General features: G+C 48.0%; 1 protein-coding gene across 1 annotated transcript; it reads left to right on the plus strand.

Annotated features, from left to right (window-relative positions):
• Positions 1 to 10819: 10819 nt before the first annotated feature.
• LOC129868477 (protein sprouty homolog 3-like) lies at positions 10820 to 22884 on the plus strand. The gene is made up of 2 exons (XM_055942493.1): positions 10820 to 11625; positions 21508 to 22884. Exon 2 carries the CDS (start codon positions 21602 to 21604, stop codon positions 22556 to 22558), a length of 957 nt encoding a protein of 318 aa, XP_055798468.1. The 5' UTR covers positions 10820 to 11625; positions 21508 to 21601; the 3' UTR covers positions 22559 to 22884.
• Positions 22885 to 23862: the final 978 nt, after the last annotated feature.

Raw genomic sequence — 23862 nt, forward strand, 5'->3', positions numbered from 1 at the left:
GAACTGAATGTAACGTAGCCTGGGTGGTTGTCTATAGGTCTGTAGTTGGGTTTAGACAGTATTACTGAATGTAACGTAGCCTGAGTGGTTGTCACTAGGTCTGTAGTTGTGTTTAGACAGTATAACTGAATGTAACGTAGCCTGGGTGGTTGTGTATAGGTCTGTAGTTGTGTTTAGACAGTATAACTGAATGTAACGTAGCCTGGGTGGTTGTGTATAGGTCTGTAGTTGGGTTTAGACAGTATAACTGAATGTAATGTAGCCTGGGTGGTTGTCTATAGGTCTATAGTTGGGTTTAGACAGTATAACTGAATCTAACGTAGCCTGGGTGGTTGTCTATAGTTCTGTAGTTGGGTTTAGACAGTATAACTGAATCTAACGTAGCCTGAGTGGTTGTCACTAGGTCTGTAGTTGGGTTTAGACAGTATAACTGAATCTAACGTAGCCTGGGTGGTTGTCTATAGGTCTGTAGTTGGGTTTAGACAGTATAACTGAATCTAACGTAGCTTGGGTGGTTATGTATAGGTCTGTAGTTGGGTTTAGACAGTATAACTGAATGTAACGTAGCCTGGGTGGTTGTCTATAGGTGTGTAGTTGGGTTTAGACAGTATAACTGAATGTAACGTAGCCTGGGTGGTTGTGTATAGGTGTGTAGTTGGGTTTAGACAGTATAACTGAATGTAACGTAGCCTGGGTGGTTGTGTATAGGTGTGTAGCTAGGTTTAGACAGTATAACTGAATGTAACGTAGCCTGAGTGGTTGTCTATAGGTCTGTAGTTGTGTTTAGACAGTATAACTGAATGTAACGAAGCCTGGGAAGTTGTCTATAGGTCTGTAGTTGGGTTTAGACAGTATAACTGAATGTAACGTAGCCTGAGTGGTTGTCACTAGGTCTGTAGTTGTGTTTAGACAGTATAACTGAATGTAACGTAGCCTGAGTGGTTGTCACTAGGTCTGTAGTTGTGTTTAGACAGTATAACTGAATGTAACGTAGCCTGGGTGGTTGTCTATAGGTCTGTAGTTGGGTTTAGACAGTATAACTGAATGTACCGTAGCCTGAGTGGTTGTCTATAGGTCTGTAGTTGGGTTTAGACAGTATAACTGAATGTAACGTAGCCTGGGTGGTTGTGTATAGGTGTGTAGTTGGGTTTAGACAGTATAACTGAATGTAACGTAGCCTGGGTGGTTGTCTATAGGTGTGTAGTTGGGTTTAGACAGTATAACTGAATGTAACGTAGCTTGGATGGTTGTCTGTAGGTGTGTAGTTGGGTTTAGACAGTATAACTGAATGTAACGTATCCTGGGTGGTTGTGTATAGGTGTGTAGTTGGGTTTAGACAGTATAACTGAATGTAACGTAGCCTGGGTGGTTGTGTATAGGTGTGTAGTTGGGTTTAGACAGTATAACTGAATGTAACGTAGCCTGGGTGGTTGTGTATAGGTGTGTAGTTGGGTTTAGACAGTATAACTGAATTTAACGTAGCCTGGGTGGTTGTCTATAGGTCTGTAGTTGGGTTTAGACAGTATAACTGAATGTAACGTAGCCTGAGTGGTTGTCTAAAGGTCTGTAGTTGGGTTTAGACAGTATAACTGAATGTAACGTAGCCTGAGTGGTTGTCTATAGGTCTGTAGTTGGGTTTAGACAGTATAACTGAATCTAACGTAGCCTGAGTGGTTGTCTATAGGTGTGTAGTTGGGTTTAGACAGTATAACTGAATGTAACGTAGCCTGGGTGGTTGTGTATAGGTCTGTGTTTGGGTTTAGACAGTATAACTGAATCTAACGTAGCCTGGGTGGTTGTCTATAGGTCTGTAGTTGGGTTTAGACAGTATAACTGAATGTAACGTAGCCTGGGTGGTTGTGTATAGGTCTGTAGTTGGGTTTAGACAGTATAAATGAATGTAACGTAGCCTGGGTGGTTGTGTGTAGGTCTGTAGTTGGGTTTAGACATTATAAATGAATGTAACGTAGCCTGAGTGGTTGTCACTATGTCTGTAGTTGGGTTTAGACAGTATAACTGAATGTAACGTAGCCTGAGTGGTCGTGTATATGTCTGTAGTTGGATTTAGACAGTATAACTGAATCTAACGTAGCCTGGGTGGTTGTCTATAGGTCTGTAGTTGGGTTTAGACAGTATAACTGAATCCAACGTAGCCTGGGTGGTTGTCTATAGGTCTGTAGTTGGGTTTAGACAGTATAACTGAATCTAAAGTAGCCTGGGTGGTTGTCTATAGGTCTGTAGTTGGGTTTAGACAGTATTACTGAATGTAACGTAGCCTGGGTGGTTGTGTATAGGTCTGTAGTTGGGTTTAGACAGTATAACTGAATGTAACGTAGCCTGAGTGGTTGTCTATAGGTCTGTAGTTGGGTTTAGACAGTATAACTGAATGTAACGTAGCCTGGGTGGTTGTCTATAGGTCTGTAGTTGGGTTTAGACAGTATTACTGAATGTAACGTAGCCTGAGTGGTTGTCACTAGGTCTGTAGTTGTGTTTAGACAGTATAACTGAATGTAACGTAGCCTGGGTGGTTGTCACTAGGTCTGTAGTTGTGTTTAGACAGTATAACTGAATGTAACGTAGCCTGGGTGGTTGTGTATAGGTCTGTAGTTGGGTTTAGACAGTATAACTGAATGTAATGTAGCCTGGGTGGTTGTCTATAGGTCTGTAGTTGGGTTTAGACAGTATAACTGAATCTAACGTAGCCTGGGTGGTTGTCTATAGGTCTGTAGTTGGGTTTAGACAGTATAACTGAATGTAACGTAGCTTGGGTGGTTGTGTATAGGTCTGTAGTTGGGTTTAGACAGTATAACTGCATCTAACGTAGCCTGAGTGGTTGTGTATATGTCTGTAGTTGGGTTTAGACAGTATAACTGAATGTAACGAAGCCTGGGTGGTTGTCTATAGTTCTGTAGTTGGGTTTAGACAGTATAACTGAATCTAACGTAGCCTGAGTGGTTGTGTATAGGTGTGTAGTTGGGTTTAGACAGTATAACTGAATGTAACGTAGCCTGGGTGGTTGTGTATAGGTGTGTAGTTCGGTTTAGACAGTATAACTGAATGTAACGTAGCCTGGGTGGTTGTGTATAGGTGTGTAGTTGGGTTTAGACAGTATAACTGAATGTAACGTAGCCTGGGTGGTTGTGTATAGGTGTGTAGTTGGGTTTAGACAGTATAACTGAATGTAACGTAGCCTGGGTGGTTGTGTATAGGTGTGTAGTTGGGTTTAGACAGTATAACTGAATGTAACGTAGCCTGGGTGGTTGTGTATAGGTGTGTAGTTGGGTTTAGACAGTATAACTGAATGTAACGTAGCCTGGGTGGTTGTGTATAGGTGTGTAGTTGGGTTTAGACAGTATAACTGAATCTAACGTAGCCTGAGTGGTTGTGTATAGGTGTGTAGTTGGGTTTAGACAGTATAACTGAATGTAACGTAGCCTGGGTGGTTGTGTATAGGTGTGTAGTTGGGTTTAGACAGTATAACTGAATCTAACGTAGCCTGGGTGGTTGTCTATAGGTCTGTATTTGGGTTTAGACAGTATAACTGAATGTAACGTAGCCTGAGTGGTTGTCACTAGGTCTGTAGTTGGGTTTAGACAGTATAACTGAATGTAACGTAGCCTGAGTGGTTATCACTAGGTCTGTAGTTGTGTTTAGACAGTATAACTGAATGTAATATAGCCAGGGTGTTGTCTATAGGTCTGTAGTTGGGTTTAGACAGTATAACTGAATCTAACGTAGCCTGGGTGGTTGTCTATAGGTCTGTAGTTGGGTTTAGACAGTATAACTGAATCTAACGTAGCTTGGGTGGTTGTGTATAGGTCTGTAGTTGGGTTTAGACAGTATAACTGAATGTAACGTAGCCTGGGTGGTTGTCTAATGGTCTGTAGTTGGGTTTAGACAGTATAACTGAATCTAACGTAGCCTGAGTGGTTGTGTATCAAATCAAATCAAATTTTATTAGTCACATACACGTGGTTAGCAGATGTTAATGTGAGTGTAGCGAAATGCTTGTGCTTCTAGTTCCGACAATGCAGTAATAACCAACAAGTAATCTAACCTAACAATTCCACAACTACTACCTTATACACACACAAGTGTAAAGGGATAAAGAATATGTACATAAAGATATATGAATGAGTGGTGGTACAGAACGGCATAGGCAAGATGCAGTAGATGGTATAGAGTACGGTATATACATATGAGATGAGTACTGTAGGGTATGCAAACATAAAGTGGCATAGTTTAAAGTGGCTAGTGGTACATGTATTACATAAAGATGGCAAGATGCAGTAGATGATATAGAGTACAGTATATACATATGAGATGGGTAATGTAGGGTATGTAAACATTATATTAAGTGGCATTGTTTAAAGTGGCTAGTGGTACATTTTTACATAATTTCCATCAATTCCCATTTTTAAAGTGGCTGGAGTTGAGTCAGTATGTTGGCAGCGGCCGCTAAATGTTAGTGGTGGCTGTTTAACAGTCTGATGGCCTTGAGATAGAAGCTGTTTTTCAGTCTCTCGGTCCCTGCTTTGATGCACCTGTACTGACCTCGCCTTCTGGATGATAGCGGGGTGAACAGGCAGTGGCTTGGGTGGTTGTTGTCCTTGATGATCTTTATGGCCTTCCTGTGACATCGGGTGGTGTAGGTGTCCTGGAGGGCAGGTAGTTTGCCCCCGGTGATGCGTTCTGCAGACCTCACTACCCTCTGGAGAGCCTTACGGTTGTGGGCGGAGCAGTTGCCGTACCAGGCGGTGATACAGCCCGACAGGATGCTCTCGATTGTGCATCTGTAGAAGTTTGTGAGTGCTTTTGGTGACAAGCCGAATTTCTTCAGCCTCCTGAGGTTGAAGAGGCGCTGCTGCGCCTTCTTCACGACGCTGTCTGTGTGGGTGGACCAATTCAGTTTGTCCGTGATGTGTACACCGAGGAACTTAAAACTTTCCACCTACTCCACTACTGACCCGTCGATGTGGATAGGGGGGTGCTCCCTCTGCTGTTTCCTGAAGTCCACAATCATCTCCTTTGTTTTGTTGACGTTGAGTGTGAGGTTATTTTCCTGACACCACACTCCGAGGGCCCTCACCTCCTCCCTGTAGGCCGTCTCGTCGTTGTTGGTAATCAAGCCTACCACTGTAGTGTCATCCGCAAACTTGATGATTGAGTTGGAGGCGTGCATGGCCACGCAGTCGTGGGTGAACAGGGAGTACAGGAGAGGGCTCAGAACGCACCCTTGTGGGGCCCCAGTGTTGAGGATCAGCGGGGTGGAGATGTTGTTACCTACCCTCACCACCTGGGGGCGGCCCGTCAGGAAGTCCAGGACCCAGTTGCACAGGGCGGGGTCGAGACCCAGGGTCTCGAGCTTGATGACGAGTTTGGAGGGTACTATGATGTTAAATGCTGAGCTGTAATCGATGAACAGCATTCTCACATGGGTATTCCTCTTGTCCAGATGGGTTAGGGCAGTGTGCAGTGTGGTTGCGATTGCGTCGTCTGTGGACCTATTGGGTCGGTAAGCAAATTGGAGTGGGTCTAGGGTGTCCGGTAGGGTGGAGGTGATATGGTCCTTGACTAGTCTCTCAAAGCACTTCATGATGACGGAAGTGAGTGCTACGGGGCAGTAGTCGTTTAGCTCAGTTACCTTAGCTTTCTTGGGAACAGGAACAATGGTGGCCCTCTTGAAGCATGTGGGAACAGCAGACTGGGATAAGGATTGATTGAATATGTCCGTAAACACACCAGCCAGCTGGTCTGCGCATGCTCTGAGGACGCGGCTGGGAATGCCGTCTGGGCCTGCAGCCTTGCGAGGGTTAACACGTTTAAATGTTTTACTCACCTCGGCTGCAGTGAAGGAGAGCCCGCAGGTTTTGGTAGGGGGCCGTGTCAGTGGCACTGTATTGTCCTCAAAGCGGGCAAAAAAGTTGTTTAGCCTGTCTGGGAGCAAGACATCCTGGTCCGCGACGGGGCTGGTTTTCTTTTTGTAATCCGTGATTGACTGTAGACCCTGCCACATACCTCTTGTGTCTGAGCTGTTGAATTGCGACTCGATTTTATCTCTGTACTGGGACTTAGCCTGTTTGATTGACTTGCGGAGAGAATAGCTACACTGTTTGTATTCGGTCATGCTTCCGGTCACCTAGCCCTGGTTAAAAGCAGTGGTTCGCGCTTTCAGTTTCACGCGAATGCTGCCGTCAATCCACGGTTTCTGGTTTGGGAATGTTTTAATCTTTGCTGTGGGTACGACATCGTCAATGCACTTCCTAATGAAATCGCTCACCGAATCAGCATATTCGTCAATATTGTTGTTGGACGCAATGCGGAACATATTCCAATCCGCGTGATCGAAGCAGTCTTGAAGCGTGGAATCAGATTGGTCGGACCAGCGTTGAACAGACCTGAGCGCGGGAGCTTGTTGTTTTAGTTTCTGTTTGTAGGCTGGAATCAACAAAATGGAGTCGTGGTCAGCTTTTCCGAAAGGGGGGCGGGGGAGGGCCTTATATGCGTCGCGGAAATTAGTATAACAATGATCTAGGGTTTTTCCAGCCCTGGTAGCACAATCGATATGCTGATAGAATTTAGGGAGTTTTGTTTTTAGATTAGCCTTGTTAAAATCCCCAGCTACGATGAATGCAGCCTCAGGGTGTGTGGTTTCCAGTTTACAAAGAGTCAGATAAAGTTCGTTCAGGGCCATCGATGTGTCTGCTTGGGGGGGAATATATACGGCTGTGATTATGATCGAAGAGAATTCCCTTGGTAGATAATGCGGTCGACATTTGATTGTGAGGAGTTTTAGATCAGGTGAACAGAATGACTTGAGTTCCTGTGTGTTGTTATGATGATCACACCACGTCTCGTTAATCATAAGGCATACCCCCCCGCCCCTCTTCTTACCAGAAAGATGTTTGTTTCTGTCGGCGCGATGCATGAAGAAACCAGCTGGCTGCACCGACTCCGTTAGCGTCTCTTGAGTTAGCCATGTTTCCGTGAAGCAGAGCACGTTGCAATCCCTGATGTCTCTCTGGAATGCTACCCGTGCTCGGATTTCATCAACCTTATTGTCAAGAGACTGGACCTTGGCGAGTAGTATGCTAGGGAGTGGAGCGCGATGTGCCCGTCTCCGAACCCTGACCAAGAGACCGCTACGTTTGCCCCTTTTACGGCGTCGCATAGGGTCCCCGGCTGGGATCAGATCCATTGTATTGGGTGGAAGGCAAAACACTGGATCCGTTTCGGGAAAGTCATATTCCTGGTTATAACGATGGTGAGTTGACGTTAATCGTATATTCAGTAGTTCCTCCCGACTGTATGTAATGAAACCTAAGATTACCTGGGGTACCGATGTAAGAAATAACACATAAAAAAACAAAATACTGCATATTTTCCAAGGAACGCGAAGCGAGGCGGCCATCTCGGTCGGCGCCATCTTGAGTGACGACATCGGTCTGTAGTTGGGTTTAGACAGTATAACTGAATGTAACGTAGCCTGGGTGGTTGTCTATAGGTCTGTAGTTGGGTTTAGACAGTATAACTGAATGTAACGTAGCCTGGGTGGTTGTGTATAGGTGTGTAGTTGGGTTTAGACAGTATAACTGAATGTAACGTAGCCTCAGTGGTTGTCTATAGGTCTGTAGTTGGGTTTAGACAGTATAACTGAATGTAACGTAGCCTGAGTGGTTGTCACTAGGTCTGTAGTTGGGTTTAGACAGTATAACTGAATGTACCGTAGCCTGGGTGGTTGTCTATAGGTCTGTAGTTGGGTTTAGACAGTATAACTGAATGTTACGTAGCCCGGGTGGTTGTGTATAGGTCTGCAGTTGGGTTTAGACAGTATAACTGAATCTAACGTAGCCTGAGTGGTTGTCTATAGGTCTGTAGTTGGGTTTAGACAGTATAACTGAATGTAACGTAGCCTGGGTGGTTGTCTATAGGTCTGTAGTTGGGTTTAGACAGTATAACTGAATCTAACGTAGCCTGAGTGGTTGTCTATAGGTCTGTAGTTGGGTTTAGACAGTATAACTGAATCTAACGTAGCCTGGGTGGTTGTGTATAGGTCTGTAGTTGGGTTTAGACAGTATAACTGAATGTAACGTAGCCTGGGTGGTTGTCTATAGGTCTGTAGTTGGGTTTAGACAGTATAACTGAATGTAACGTAGCCTCAGTGGTTGTCTATAGGTCTGTAGTTGGGTTTAGACAGTATAACTGAATGTAACGTAGCCTGGACTGATGTGCGTGTGTCAGCACTGGACTGCAGTGTGTTGTGTAACCTGATCCTGAGCGCCTAGCGGGGGAGCAGATCCCCAGCTCTGGGGTTCTGCATAAGAGTGTTCACAGTGCATGCCTGTGGAACTGTGACAGTGGGACACATACAGCACAGAGTCCTGGCAGAAATGAATGACTTTGTCAGCTGTGTGCCGGTCGTTAACCAGGCCATTTAACATTGATCCTGCCCTGGCACAGAACTCTCTACACTCTCTATCCCTCCATCCACTCCTCCATCTCTCTATCCCCCCATCCACTCCTCCATCTCTCTATCCCTCCATCCACTGCTCCATCTCTCTATCCCTCCATCCACTCCTCCATCTCTCTATCTCTCCATCCACTCCTCCATCTCTCTATCCCTCCATCCACTCCTCCATCTCTCTATCCCTCCATCCACTCCTCCATCTCTCTATCTCTCCATCCACTCCTCCATCTCTCTATCCCTCCATCCACTCCTCCATCTCTCTATCCCTCCATCCACTCCTCCATCTCTCTATCTCTCCATCCACTCCTCCATCTCTCTATCCCTCCATCCACTCCTCCATCTCTCTATCCCTCCATCCACTCCTCTATACTCTCTATCTCTCCATCCACTCCTCCATCTCTCTATCCCTCCATCCTCTCTATCCCTCCATCCACTCCTCCATCTCTCTATCCCTCCATCCACTCCTCTATACTCTCTATCCCTCCATCCACTCCTCCATCTCTCTATCCCTCCATCCACTCCTCCATCTCTCTATCCCTCCATCCACTCCTCCATCTCTCTATCCCTCCATCCACTCCTCCATCTCTCTATCCCTCCATCCACTCCTCCATCTCTCTATCCCTCCATCCACTCCTCCATCTCTCTATCCCTCCATCCTCTCTATCCCTCCATCCACTCCTCCATCTCTCTATCCCTCCATCCACTCCTCCATCTCTCTATCCCTCCATCCACTCCTCCATCTCTCTATCCCTCCATCCACTCCTCCATCTCTCTATCCCTCCATCCTCTCTATCCCTCCATCCACTCCTCCATCTCTCTATCCCTCCATCCACTCCTCCATCTCTCTATCCCTCCATCCTCTCTATCCCTCCATCCACTCCTCTATACTCTCTATCCCATCAATCCTGCCCTGGCACAGAACATAATGAATCACCCCACACTCCTCTCTACTCTCCACCATTCAATCCTTCTATCCATTTGTCTTTACGCCCTCCATCCCTCTATGACTTTTCCAACTCCATCTCTTTCTCATTGGGCATTCCTGCAAGATGACCAACCTGCCTCCTTTTCTCTCCTTTCTCTCCTCCTCTCTTTCCCCCTTTCTTTCCCTCACACGCCATGCACACACACACACACGCACACGCACGCGCACACACGAACACGCACACGCACGCACACGCACACACACGCACACGCACACACACACACACACACACACACACACACACACACACACACACACACACACGCATGCGCGCGCACACACACCATCCTCTCTTTCCCCCAGCAGGAAGCAGTGCTGTTTGTTCCTGTGACATTAGAACCCTGAGCAGTGTATGGTTACCATGGAGATGACTGTGTAGGGATGTGTGGATGTATATACTGTATGCATACTGTCTATATGGAAGACAACAGTCAGCCATAGAGAACCTGCTGAGTAAGGCAGGTGGCCAGTGGAACGGAAGGGTCTGAAATATACATTTGACTGCAAAAATATATATGATCAATATTGACATTGACCGTTATTATCATTACCTAGAGTGCTGCTGACAAGGCTTTCCAGAATGAGACCGGAAATACTGAAGTTATCAAAATAAAGCAACTTAGAGCAACCATTTTGTCTTGAAGGTGTTTTAGAGGCTCTCAGGGCTGTTTCTGTGGGTGAGAGGACTCAGAGTGGCACAGAACCAATGCCTTGTCTTGTATAAAGGTTGAGTGACAGCTTTGTGACAGGAGTGTCTGACCTGTGTGTCTTATGAGGGCTTTTGATAGTTCCTGTGGCTCCCCAACACCACTAACCTCTCTCTTTCCTGCTCGCTCTATTTCTCTCTCTCAGTCTCACTCTCACTCTCTCTCTTCCCATCTCTCCCTCTCCCTCCCTATCTCTCTCTCTCTCTCTCTCTTTATCTTCCTCTCTCTGATACGATCAGCCTCGTGAGGCTTTTTATGACTTAACCCCACTCAGTGTATTCCCCTCCAACCTCCTTATTTTCCCTCTCTTTCTCTTCTTCTCCCTTGCTCACCCCTTGTTCATCGCATGCTCTTTGGTCTTCCCTCTGTCTTCCTCGCTGTCTCCCTTTTTCTCCCACTCTTACTTCCTCTGTCTTTTCTCTCCCTCTCTTTTCTCTCTCTTTCTTGTGCTCACTCTCCCTTTTTCTCCCCTTCTCTCTGTTTCTCTCTCTCTCTTTCTCTCTCTATCTCTCTCTCTCTCTCGCCAGGCTCTGCTCATAGACTCATATGGAACAGTACCTGAGGGAGAACAAATGAGAGATTTAGTTTCAGCCTGATGATGCCACTTAGCCATTAACTATCTGCAGCAAACATGTAACCTCCCCACTGAACAGAACCCTCCCCTGCTTCCCTCTACCATTCATGTCCAGCCCCCTCCCCTCCTCTCTCCCTCCCTCCCTCCATCTCTCCCCCTCTCTCTGTGTCTCTCATGCACTCACTTACACACACTCTCGGCTCGCAGAGAATGAGAGGATAAACGCACAGACAGGAAGGACTGACCCGAGAGAGTTAGAGTGAGAGACAGAGCTAGAGAGAGAGAGAGAGGGAGCAAGAGAGCAAGGGGGAGAGGAACAGAGAGAGTGAGAGAGACTATCCAGCATTCAGTCTTTATGCTTTAAGGGAGAGGAGAGAGAAAACTACAGAGCCATACTACAACAATCTCCCTGACTGCTGGGATTTCGGAACTCCTTCACTTTTATTTGTTAACTTTTTTCACAAGCTTTCCTTATTTTTTAAGAGTACAATTATTTGTTAATTCTGAAGCGGAGGACCTGGCTGTTACTTTTTCTTGTGTTCTCTGGGATATTTCTCCCGCCACTCTGCCCTCTGGTCTCCACACTGTGGACCAGAGACCTCTCTGCCCTGGCTGTGCCCCTGCTGTGCCCCTGCGGTGCCCCTGACAAGGCTGTGGAACGGCTGCTTGTGGAACGGCTGCTTGTCGTCAGGGCTGGGTTGTTGCTTCTTCATCTTTGCGGGGAATGACCCTAGGAGGCGTGGGATTGGTTGCACTCCAGGGACGCTCCTGAAAAGACTGCGGAGGGGACTCAAGGCGCTGTGGCCCCACGGAACTGAGAGAGCCGCCCCTCCCCCCCCTCAACCCCAAGACGCCCCATTTCACTGCAGCATGGATCTCCCCCCATTTAGAGGTAAGTACAAAACAACCCCCCTCCCAAAATACTGTACCAACCCACCCATCTCTATTTTATGAGGAAAAACACTAAAAGCAGGTGATCAAAGAGCTTTTACCAGACTCTCACATGTATTCTTTATATTAAATGTAATTGTGTGTTGAAGTGGCCTACTTTCTGTAGGTTCTTTGCTGTCCCTACTGTTTAAAGCTTTATATTGCTGGGATAGTGGTGTGGTTTTGTGTGTTTAACTGGGAGAGTGGTGTGGTGTGTCTACCTGGGAGAGTGGTGTGGTGTGTGCAACTGGGAGAGTGGTGTGGTGTGGTGTGGTGTGTGTAACTGGGAGAGTGGTGTGGTGTGTGTAACTGGGAGAGTGGTGTGGTGTGTGTAACTGGGAGAGTGGTGTGGTGTGGTGTGGTGTGTGTAACTGGGAGAGTGGTGTGGTGTGTGTAACTGGGAGAGTGGTGTGGTGTGTGTAACTTGGAGAGTGGTGTGGTGTGTCTAACTGGGAGAGTGGTGTGGTGTGGTGTGGTGTGTGTAACTGGGAGAGTGGTGTGGTGTGGTGTGTCTAACTGGGAGAGTGGTGTGGTGTGGTGTGTCTAACTGGGAGAGTGGTGTGGTGTGTCTAACTGGGAGAGTGGTGTGGTGTGGTGTGTCTAACTGGGAGAGTGGTGTGGTGTGGTGTGTCTAACTGGGAGAGTGGTGTGGTGTGGTGTGTCTAACTGGGAGAGTGGTTTGGTGTGGTGTGTCTAACTGGGAGAGTGGTGTGGTGTGGTGTGTCTAACTGGGAGAGTGGTGTGGTGTGGTGTGTCTAACTGGGAGAGTGGTGTGGTGTGGTGTGTCTAACTGGGAGAGTGGTGTGGTGTGGTGTGTCTAACTGGGAGAGTGGTGTGGTGTGGTGTGTCTAACTGGGAGAGTGGTGTGGTGTGGTGTGTCTAACTGGGAGAGTGGTGTGGTGTGGTGTGTCTAACTGGGAGAGTGGTGTGGTGTGTCTAACTGGGAGAGTGGTGTGGTGTGGTGTGTCTAACTGGGAGAGTGGTGTGGTGTGTGTAACTGGGAGAGTGGTGTGGTGTGTCTAACTGGGAGAGTGGTGTGGTGTGTGTAACTGGGAGAGTGGTGTGGTGTGTGTAACTGGGAGAGTGGTGTGGTGTGTCTAACTGGGAGAGTGGTGTGGTGTGGTGTGTCTAACTGGGAGAGTGGTGTGGTGTGGTGTGTCTAACTGGGAGAGTGGTGTGGTGTGGTGTGTCTAACTGGGAGAGTGGTGTGGTGTGGTGTGTCTAACTGGGAGAGTGGTGTGGTGTGGTGTGTCTAACTGGGAGAGTGGTGTGGTGTGTCTAACTGGGAGAGTGGTGTGGTGTGTCTAACTGGGAGAGTGGTGTGGTGTGTCTAACTGGGAGAGTGGTGTGGTGTGGTGTGTCTAACTGGGAGAGTGGTTTGGTGTGGTGTGTCTAACTGGGAGAGTGGTGTGGTGTGGTGTGTCTAACTGGGAGAGTGGTGTGGTGTGGTGTGTCTAACTGGGACAGTGGTGTGGTGTGGTGTGTCTAACTGGGAGAGTGGTGTGGTGTGGTGTGTCTAACTGGGAGAGTGGTGTGGTGTGGTGTGTCTAACTGGGAGAGTGGTGTGGTGTGGTGTGTCTAACTGGGAGAGTGGTTTGGTGTGGTGTGTCTAACTGGGAGAGTGGTTTGGTGTGTTTAACTGATGTGGTGTGTGTAAGTGGGATGGTGTGTAAACTGTAACTGGGAGAGTGGTGTGGTGTGTCTAACTGGTGTGGTGTGTGTGTGTGTGTAAGTGGGATAGGGACATGTGGGGTTGCCATTGATTGTTCTCAAGGTCGGATACTGTATGTCAATACCCATCTCCGCTGTGCCTGACTGGAGGGGCGAATGGATGAACGAGGGATAGAGGGATGGGATGAGTGGAGAGGTTTTTTCTAACACCAGGCCAGAGGAGTGGCTGTTTGACAGAATACTCTTGTGGAAAGTATTGAATTTGACGATTATGTATAAGTTTGGTTGTAAAATATATACAAATGTATCTCTTCATGTTCCAAGATTTAATGTTTGGAAATAGGGGCTGATATAAGCAAAATACATACATACAACATTATTAAGTCCATTTAAATAACTCATACGCTTTTAAGAATCTCCAAATTGAGTAAGATTTTTGTTTCTGCATCTTTTATAAAGTTGCTGAAAACATCATTTTTATAGAAGTGAAGAATCACAAGTGTGTGTATAAGTTGTGAGAGAGAGAGGATGTTGCGTGGCGTGACTGGTATTACTGTTTGGAACCATTGGCCCACAGTGGAAAGGGGAAATCACTCACTGTGTCAGACAGGGTGATGTGAGAGGTGACTTATCTTTCTCACTCCTATTTACACAAGATGGTGGGTTACACACACATACATGCACTCATGTGAACGCACATACACGCACGAACACATGGTTTCTCTCTATGCCTCAACTCCTTCAGTCTTTCTTATCTCTTACTGTCTCCAGCTACTTCCAGTCTCTCCCACATTCCATGCTTTTTTCACGTTCACTATCTGCTACTTTATCTTTATTAGTATCACTCTCTCTCTCTCTCTCTCTCTCTCTCTCGCTCTCTCTCTTTCTCTTTTTCTCTCTCTGACGTGGTCTTCCTATCTCTCTGTGTGCCTCCCTCCCTCTCACCTCCCTTTCTCTCTCTCCCTCTCTCTCCTGCCCGGACTTGCTGGTCTGCAGTGTCTATTTCAGTCCTTCCTGGGGGTCGGATTCGGCACATCCGGAATCTCATACAGTTTATTGTCATTCAATCCTGCTGCACTCCCGGAGGGGCCAGAGGGTGGCCCCTGGGTCCCGCTGCCTGACAGCTCACGCACAGGGGAACCAGACACACACACAGACACACACAGAGACACACACAGAGACAGACAAATAGCCAGGGCCCCCATTCAAATGTGGGTGGGTTGTTTTCGTGTCTGCAACCCATCAAGTGCCAACCCAAATGAAGGCCTCAACTGCAAATATGCAAATCTGGAGGGGAGGAAAGAAAAAGGGAGAGGGAGAAGCTGTGTGTGTGTGTGCGTGTGTGTGTGCGTGTGAGAAGAGAGAGAGAGAGGATTGGAAAATTGATATATCTAATGACATATTCCCTGTAGGAAGCTGTGGGCTGAGAGGAGGAGGAGAGGAGAGGAGGGGAGGGGAGAGAAGAGAGGAAGAGAGGGGAGACGAGGAGGCGAGAAGAGGAGAGAAAGGAGGAGGGGAAGAGAGGAGAGGATAGATGAGGGGAGAGAGGAGAGGAGAGAAGAAGAGAACTGTTCCACTGTTATCAGCAATAACATCAGATCAGAGCGGGGTATAAAGAGAGGAGGGCCAGGGGTCACTGGCGACGGGCAAAAATAGCTCAATATTATGTTGTCATCTGCCACCCTCAGCCATTCACATCACCATTAACACCATGATACCACACTGGTCCAGCAATCAAACCAGTATTTTGACTCACTGTGTGTGGGGGCTTTGTGTGTGTGTGAGAGACACACAGTAAATTAACACTAGGCCATCACTCTCTCTTTCTGTTTTGCACTCCAGATGTTGCTTTGGAGTCCCTCTCCCTCCCTCTCTAACTGAGCTGAGCTGAGAGGAGCAGGGTCCTATGTGGCGATTGTTATGAGTAATATGTGCTGTGCAGCTCTCTCTAGTCCTCATCCTGTTCCTGCCGCAGATTGGATTACTGTGCCAGGGAGGGCAGGGGAGCAGGGGAGCAGGGGAGCAGGCCCTGGCTGCAGAGAGAGAGCCCCAGGGCAGAGCTGCGAGGCAGGGCTAACTCACCACTGATACTCCCCCAGCGCACGGCCCTGTCTTCAGGTTACCTCTGACGGCAGACTGGCCCAGTAAACATCAGCCCTGAGCTCTCTCGCTTATCCTCTCTCTCTCTCTAAATACACTGAGTGCACAAAACATAAAGAACACCTTCCTAATATTGAGTTGAACCCCTTTTGCCATCAGAACAGCCTCAATTATTCTCTGCATGGACTCTACAAGGTGTCGAAAGTGTTCCACAGGGTCGCTGGCCCATGTTGACTCCAATGTTTCCCACAGTTGTGTCAAGTTGGCTGGATGTCCTTTGGGTGGTGGACCATTGTTGATACACACAGGAAACTGTTGAGAGTGAAAGACACAGCAGCATTGCAGTTCTTGACACAAACCGATATGCTTAAAAATACTTATTTAAGCTGTCTCCTCCCCTTCATCTACACTGATTGAAGTGGATTTAACAAGTGACATCAATAAGGGACCATACCTTTCACCTGGATTCACCTGCTCAGTCTACGTCATGGAAATAGTTTTGTACAGAAGGTGTATATACAGTATCTCCCTTGTTTTCTTTCTCACTCTTTCTCATTCCCATTTGCCCTCTTGCTTACCGTCCCCCTCACTCTCTTTCTCTCTCTCTCTGTTCTGTGCCTTGCTCTCTCCTTCACTACTCTCTCTCTAGTCATGTCATTCTTTCACTCTTTCATTCTTTCTCAATCCCCTTGTCTTTTTTACTCTCCTTTGTTTCTCTCTTTTTGTGTATTTTTCTCTCTCTCGCTCTCTCTCTTTCTCTCCTCTTTCTTTCTCTCTCTCTCTCTCTCTCTCTCTCTCTCTCTCTCTCTCTCTCTCTCTCTCTCTCTCTCTCTCTCTCTCTCTCTCTCTCTCTCTCTCTCTCTCTCTCTCTCTCTCTCGCCCCTGTATCGATGTGCCTCCTGCCCAGACCTGAAAAGCGCTCAAGTCTTGAATTCCTTCTCCTAATTATTATTATTTATTTTTTTACATCTGAGGCCCTAAAAGTTATGTGAGGGGCACACACAGAAGGACAGAGTAAGGAGGGGGTGAAGGGATGAACAGATGAGCGAGAGGAAGGAGTGTGAATGCTGTTGATATCATGGAATGAGTGAGTGTTGTGTTCCTCTGGGTTTGCATCTGACCCAGATGATAAAAGCAGGAGCAGACACATAAAACAGACCTCCCAGAGCCAGGCAGATACAGCCGGCAGGAATAACTCAGCCAAGTATAGGAGAGGAGCCATGTCTTGGCTAGATGCTGTATTGTAGAAACAGATCTGGGCTGTTCTACCTTTCCTCATGTTGCTGTATCTATGCTTTCTCACTATGTACTGACACCATGTGCCCCAGCTCCTGCCCTAACCCTAACCCTAACCCCAACTCCTTCCCTAACCCTAACCCCAGCCCCTTCCCCAACCCTGCCCTAACCCCCTACCCCTGGCCTAACCCTAACCCCAGCCCCTTCCCTAACCCTTGCCCTTGCCCTAACCCTAACCCTAACCCCCTGGCCCTGTCCTAACCCTAACTCTAACTCTAACCCCAGCCCTTGGCCTAACCCTAACCCCAACCCCAGCCCCTTCCCTAACCCTTACCCTTACCCTTACCCTTACCCTTACCCTAACCCTAACCCCAACCCCAACCCCAAACCCAGCCCCTCCCCTAACCCTTACCCCAGCCCCTGGCCTAACCCTAACCCTAACCCCAGCCCCTGGCCTAACCCTAACCCAATCCCTAACCCTAACCCTAACCCCCTGCCCTAACCCTAACCCCAGCCATGGCCCTTACCCCACCCCACCCCCTGACCTTATCCTAACACCAGCCCCTTCCCTAACCCCAGTCCTGTCCCTAACCCCAACCCCTGTCGTTATCCCAGCCCCTGCCTTATAACCCTCTGCCCTAACCCCCTGCTCTAGCACCGGCCACTGTACTGAGCCTGGCCCCAATACGCTGCTCCTGCCACAATCCTATTCCCCATCCACATCCCCACCCACAGCCTGGGAGTGTCAGTTATCGATCCTCTGGCATCCACACTGGTTAGATGAGAGGAGGGGATGAACATCGAGGGATGGCTGGCTGCATTCTCTCTTACATCTCACTTTACAGAGGAGTCGGCCTGCTCAGCTGGTGGCGTTAGGGTGGGGCGGAGCCCGGTGGGTAGGTGGAGGGGGAGAGGGAATGATTCTGGGTAGTGGGAGTTGACTTCCCAAACATGGTTACCAAGGCAACAGCTCCCACAAGGACAGGGCTTCCGACCCCTTAAGTGGGGGGAAAGAACATCCATGGTTTCTAATGCTGCTCCAAATGCAACATGTAAACATTGCCGTAGTGAATGAGTCAATAGTATTCACGCACAGCTGTCGCTCTCAGAAAGCATATCTGTTCTGTTGTAAAGTGTTATAAATGTGCAATGCAGAAACAAATGAAACAGTAAAACACAGAAAGTTTAACACTTGAGATAAAACATCTGTGTGATTTACATTTTTGCAGATGCTCCTATCCAGAGTGACTGAGTGCATACATTTTCATATTTGTTCATACTGGTCGCCCGTGGGAATCAAACCCACAAACCTGGTGTTGCAAGTGCCTTGCTCTACCAACTGAGCCACACGGGACTGTGTCTGATCAGAGCAGATTGAGTTATGTATCCAACAGGAAGTAAAGCAGATGTCAGTCTAGAGCTACAACAGGGCTAGCCAATCCTCCTCCTCAGGGGATACTCCCCTGGCTGCAGGGTTTGGTTCCAACCCTACTATAATACACCTTATGTTAATCAGCTGCTCCTCAGGACCCTAATTAGCCCTAGAGTCAGATGATTTATAGTAGGGTTGGAACAAAAGCCTGCACTTTATTCTCTTATGACCCAGACCTAGACCGGTTTATGAAATCTGTGAGTAGACCAAGACCAGCTGAAATGTTTTTATTTGTATTTTATCGGGAGTGGTCCAAGCCAGAGAAGAGCCCATCTCTTGCTCAGCGGTGAAGGGCTTGGTCACACGTTTATAGCCTGAACCCTGCCCTGGTCCGGACGACTCTACATGATGAGGTCATGGAAAGAGCCGAGCAGCCGGCTTCTCTTAACAATTAGATGGTTTGATAGCTGTGTAGTGGATGGGTGCTGCTTCATTTGAAGTGATTATTCTGAAGGACTTCCCTTCCCTCCTCCACCTAATTTGGAAATGCATTCTGAGCTTCCGACCTTATCTTCACTGTATGGCTGCGGGCTGGGGTGTTGGTGTGTCTGGGAGTGTGTAGATGTACGTTTGTGTGTCTGTCTCAGTCTATCTACGTGTGTCTGTCTCAGTGTGTCAAGACATGTGTACGTGTAATCTGTGTTTGTCTACTGTATGTGTGTGTGAGGTTGGATGGTATCGTACCTTTTGCGAGAGCATCGTTGCCAGAAATTCTGACGGCAGATCCCCGGAAGGCTGGTACAGGTACAATATATACATTTTGTGAGCTGCCACAAAAAAAAAAATATTTTTTTAAAATAAGGTACAAAAGTACAAAGTATTTAATAATTTTACATTGGAAACGGTAAAAAATGTGCACCAACCTCTCATCCCATTCCACCAACCCCACCTATCCAACATGTCTCCATCCAACCACATCCAACCGCCCTTCACTCTGCTATTCTTAATTGCTGTTTCTGACTATGGATTTCCGTTCCTGGCTATGTCCGTCCGTTCTTCCATCCCTCCATCTGTCCTCTCCCGTCTCTCTCCTCCATCTAATCTGCTCATCTGTCTTTCTGCTTTAAATGCTTCTCTATTTGGCCTGATTACTCTGATTACGCTCCTGTCTCCCTCCCTCCCTCCCTCTCTCTTTGTCTGTCTCTCTCTCTCTCTCTCTTTGTTTGTCTCATTTTCCGCGAGTGCTTGCTGGCCTCTCACAGGGAAATGAAGGGAACTATCCCCTCAGGCCGTTTGGTACGGGTGCAACAAGAGGAGAGGAGGAAAAGGACCTAAAAATCAGAACCAGATGTATCAGGGTATCGAATGAAGCACATAACAGCCTGTTGAACACATAACAGAAGATTCTGCTGCATCTGTTGTCGTTAGGATTTGTAGCAGATATTCAGAGGGTATTTTTGTAGGTGCAACATCATCTTTAATAAAACTCACATACTGTATTATTCAAATAAAATATGAAAAACGTTATTGTCCACAGAATGTGGAGTCGTTCCCTGCTACATTATGTCACTGTGATGAAACAAGCCAATGTGTTTGTGTGTTAATCCCAGGATACTAATGTTTTCCATCTACATTCCAATATCCACGTTGTTCCTGTTTGTGGAGGATAAGGCTGAAACAACTCTCCCTTCCAAACCCCAGATTGGGTTACAACAACGACAACCTAGGACCTTAGTGACACGCATAGCAACTAACACACTGCAACGTTTTCCCCAATTCATCTCTGTATATCTTCGGATAGGCGGACGGACAGGCAGGCGGATCCAATGCCCTTCCTTACTTCAGAGCCAGCAGCTGTGTGTGTGAGTGTGTGAGTGAGTGTGTGTGAGTGGGTGTGAGTGAGTGAGTGAGTGAGTGTGAGTGTGTGAGTGAATGAGTGTGTGTGTGGGTGAGTGAGTGAGAGTGTGAGTGAGTGAGTGTGAGTGTGTCAGTGTGAGTGTGAGTGAGTGAGTGAGTGAGTGTGTGTGTGAGTGTGGCTGAGTTTACAGAGAGGCTGAGTTTACAGAGAGGCTGAGTTTACAGAGAGGCTGAGTTTACACAGAGGCTGAGTTTACAGAGAGGCTGAGTTTACACAGAGGCTGAGTTTACACAGAGGCTGAGTTTACACAGAGGCTGAGTTTACAGAGAGGCTGAGTTTACAGAGAGGCTGAGTTTACAGAGAGGCTGAGTTTACACAGAGGCTGAGTTTACAGAGAGGCTGAGTTTACAGAGAGGCTGAGTTTACAGAGAGTCTGAGTTTACAGAGAGGCTGAGTTTACAGAGAGGCTGAGTTTACACAGAGGCTGAGTTTACACAGCGGCTGAGTTTACAGAGAGGCTGAGTTTACAGAGAGGCTGAGTTTACAGAGAGGCTGAGTTTACACAGAGGCTGAGTTTACACAGAGGCTGAGTTTACACAGAGGCTGAGTTTACACAGAGGCTGAGTTTACAGAGAGGCTGAGTTTACAGAGAGGCTGAGTTTACAGAGAGGCTGAGTTTACACAGAGGCTGAGTTTACACAGAGGCTGAGTTTACACAGAGGCTGAGTTTACACAGAGGCTGAGTTTACACAGAGGCTGAGTTTACACAGAGGCTGAGTTTACAGAGAGGCTGAGTTTACAGAGAGGCTGAGTTTACAGAGAGGCTGAGTTTACAGAGAGGCTGAGTTTACACAGCCAGCCCAATTCTGATCTTTTTTCACTAATTTGACTTTTGAGAAATCACGTCAGATCTTTCCACATCAGATCTTTTTTTTTTTTTTAGAGCTGATGTGACTGGTCAAAAGACCTATTAGTGAAAAAAATATCAGAATTGGGCTGTGTATCTAAACGCAGCCAGAGAGTGAGCTGTGTAGGAGAACAGATGCTAAATTACAGGCCAGACTAATCGCTTTATCTCTTTGGCCCTGCTCGGATAATAATAGTTATACTCTCAGCACTAGAGAATTTCAAAATCAAATCAAATCAAACTTTATTTGCCACATGCGCCAAATACAACAAGTGTAGACTTTACCGTGAAATGCTTACTTACAAGCCCTTAACCAACAGTGCAGTTCAATGTTCATAATGATGTTGATAATAATGCCTATGTGGATATTGGGTCTATTTGTGTCCAGTTTATATAACTCAGTTACGTTGCTCAGGTCAGGTCTGCCTAACTGCAGTATAGGTCCACTCTACTGCATGTACAGTTTTACCGAACATGGGAAGTGAAATATTGAAGCCGTCTGCATAAATGAGTTGTAAGAAAGTGAAAAGTAAGTTGACTTCCGGCTTTCCAGATGTGTTGTAAGTGGTAAAGAGTAAGGAAGAGTGATGAGCTGGTTGATGTGGTTTCTTTTAGGGGTAAAGAGGTGTGAGTTTCTTTAACGTGTTCTGGGATGAAATGTAACAATGTTCTAAAATGTGTATCTCTCCTTCTGTTCCAGGTCTCTCTGATGTGCCGTGAGAGGTGCGACTCCCCCGTCCCGACCCCGTCCCGACCCCATCCCCCTCCCTCGTGCCACTACTTCAAGGACCAGGATGGACCCTCCCCCAGGTCGTGGCCCTGCCCTAGTCAGGATGGACATGGATGGGCTGGACCTCCAGCAGGTGCCTGTCCTCTCCCTGGACCAGATTTGCTCCATCCGGGCCAGCAATGACTATGTGGAGCGCCCCGTGGCCCTGGACCACGCCTCACATTCTGGCTTCTTTTACACCCACGACGACCACTACCCCATCACCCATGGGTACCCCCCTCAAGGTTACCTTCATGGTTACTCTCAGGGGTACCCGTCCCACGCCCCTCTCCCCCGGAGCCAGAGCCAGCAGCAACACGCCCATCTGACCCATCTGAGTCGCTCCAGTACAGCCAGCTCAGCCATGTCCCGGACCAGCGCTGCCTCCGACCAGAGACTCCTGGCGGGCCTGACGCCCTCCCACTCTGGCCTGGCCTCAGTGGTGCGCTCCCAGCCTAAAGGAGAACTCAAGCCCGAGGCTTCTCTAGGTAAAGGCCTGGAGGAGGGAGAGGACCTGGGCTTGCACCTGTTTATCTGTGAGCGCTGTGGGAGGTGTAAGTGTCAGGAGTGCTGCGCCCCGCGGAGCCTGCCGTCCTACTGGGTCTGTAGGCAGCGCTGCCTCTGCTCTGCTCAGAGTGCTGTGGAGTACGGCACCTGTCTGTGCTGCGTTAAGGGCCTGTTCTACCACTGCTCCGCTCAGGATGATGAGGACAACTGTGCCGACCGGCCCTGTGCTTGCACGCCCGCCCACGCCTGCGCTCGCTGGGGTACCATTGGCCTTCTGGCGCTGTGCCTGCCCTGTCTCTGCTGCTACCCACCTGCCAGACTGTGCCTCGCCCTGTGCCAGCGGGCCCACGACCGAGCCACCCGCCCTGGCTGCCGCTGCAGCAACACCAACACCGTGTGCCGCAAGATCTCCACCTCCAACCCCAACCCCGGGCACGCCCCCTTCCGCAGCAAGTCCCTGGAGAAGCCTGTATGACAGTGGTGCACCTGGAGTCAATCGCCGCCTGGACAACGCAGTCTTTGACAACATTGCCATGACAATACAATCGCCCCGCCCAGCCCGTCGTGATCTACCTACAGTGACCTTTCACCTTACGTACTTTCCATACTTCTTCTTTTCCTCCTGCCTGAAGAGAAATGACCAAAAGCCTTACTGTACTTTACTGTAACTGTACTGTACGTGTGGAGACTTGAGCCGAAACCTGAAACCGCCTGGTGCTTTTTGCTGAACTGACTGCCAAACTTAACCTTACTGTGTTACTGTGTGGGCATACTGTCTCTACCTTCCCCTTACTGTGTGGGCATACTGTCTCTACCTTCACCTTACTGTGTGGGCATACTGTCTCTACCTTCACCTTACTGTGTGGGCATACTGTCTCTACCTTCCCCTTACTGTGTGGGCATACTGTCTCTACCTTCCCCTTACTGTGTGGGCATACTGTCTCTACCTTCCCCTTACTGTGTGGGCATACTGTTTCTACCTTCCCCTTACTGTGTGGGCATACTGTCTCTACCTTCCCCTTACTGTGTGAGCATACTGTCTCTACCTTCCCCTTACTGTGTGGGCATACAGTCTCTACCTTCCCCTTACTGTGTGGGCATACTGTCTCTACCTTCCCCTTACTGTGTGAGCATACTGTCTCTACCTTCCCCTTACTGTGTGGGCATACTGTCTCTACCTTCCCCTTACTGTGTGAGCATACTGTCTCTACCTTCCCCTTACTGTGTGGGCATACTGTCTCTACCTTCCCCTTACTGTGTGAGCATACTGTCTCTACCTTCCCCTTACTGTGTGAGCATACTGTCTCTACCTTCCCCTTACTGTGTGAGCATACTGTCTCTACCTTCCCCTTACTGTGTGGGCATACTGTCTCTACCTTCCCCTTACTGTGTGAGCATACTGTCTCTACCTTCCCCTTACTGTGTGAGCATACTGTCTCTACCTTCCCCTTACTGTGTGGGCATACTGTCTCTACCTTCCCCTTACTGTGTGAGCATATTGTCTCTACCTTCCCCTTACTGTGTGGGCATACTGTCTCTACCTTCCCCTTACTGTGTGAGCATACTGTCTCTACCTTCCCCTTACTGTGTGGGCATACTGTCTCTACCTTCCCCTTACTGTGTGGGCATACTGTCTCTACCTTCCCCTTACTGTGTGAGCATGCTGTCTCTACCTTCCCCTTACTGTGTGAGCATACTGTCTCTACCTTCCCCTTACTGTGTGGGCATACTGTCTCTACCTTCCCCTTACTGTGTGGGCATACTGTCTCTACCTTCCCC

This window comes from Salvelinus fontinalis, chromosome 13, assembly GCF_029448725.1.
Source record: "Salvelinus fontinalis isolate EN_2023a chromosome 13, ASM2944872v1, whole genome shotgun sequence".
Lineage (NCBI taxonomy): Eukaryota > Metazoa > Chordata > Actinopteri > Salmoniformes > Salmonidae > Salvelinus > Salvelinus fontinalis.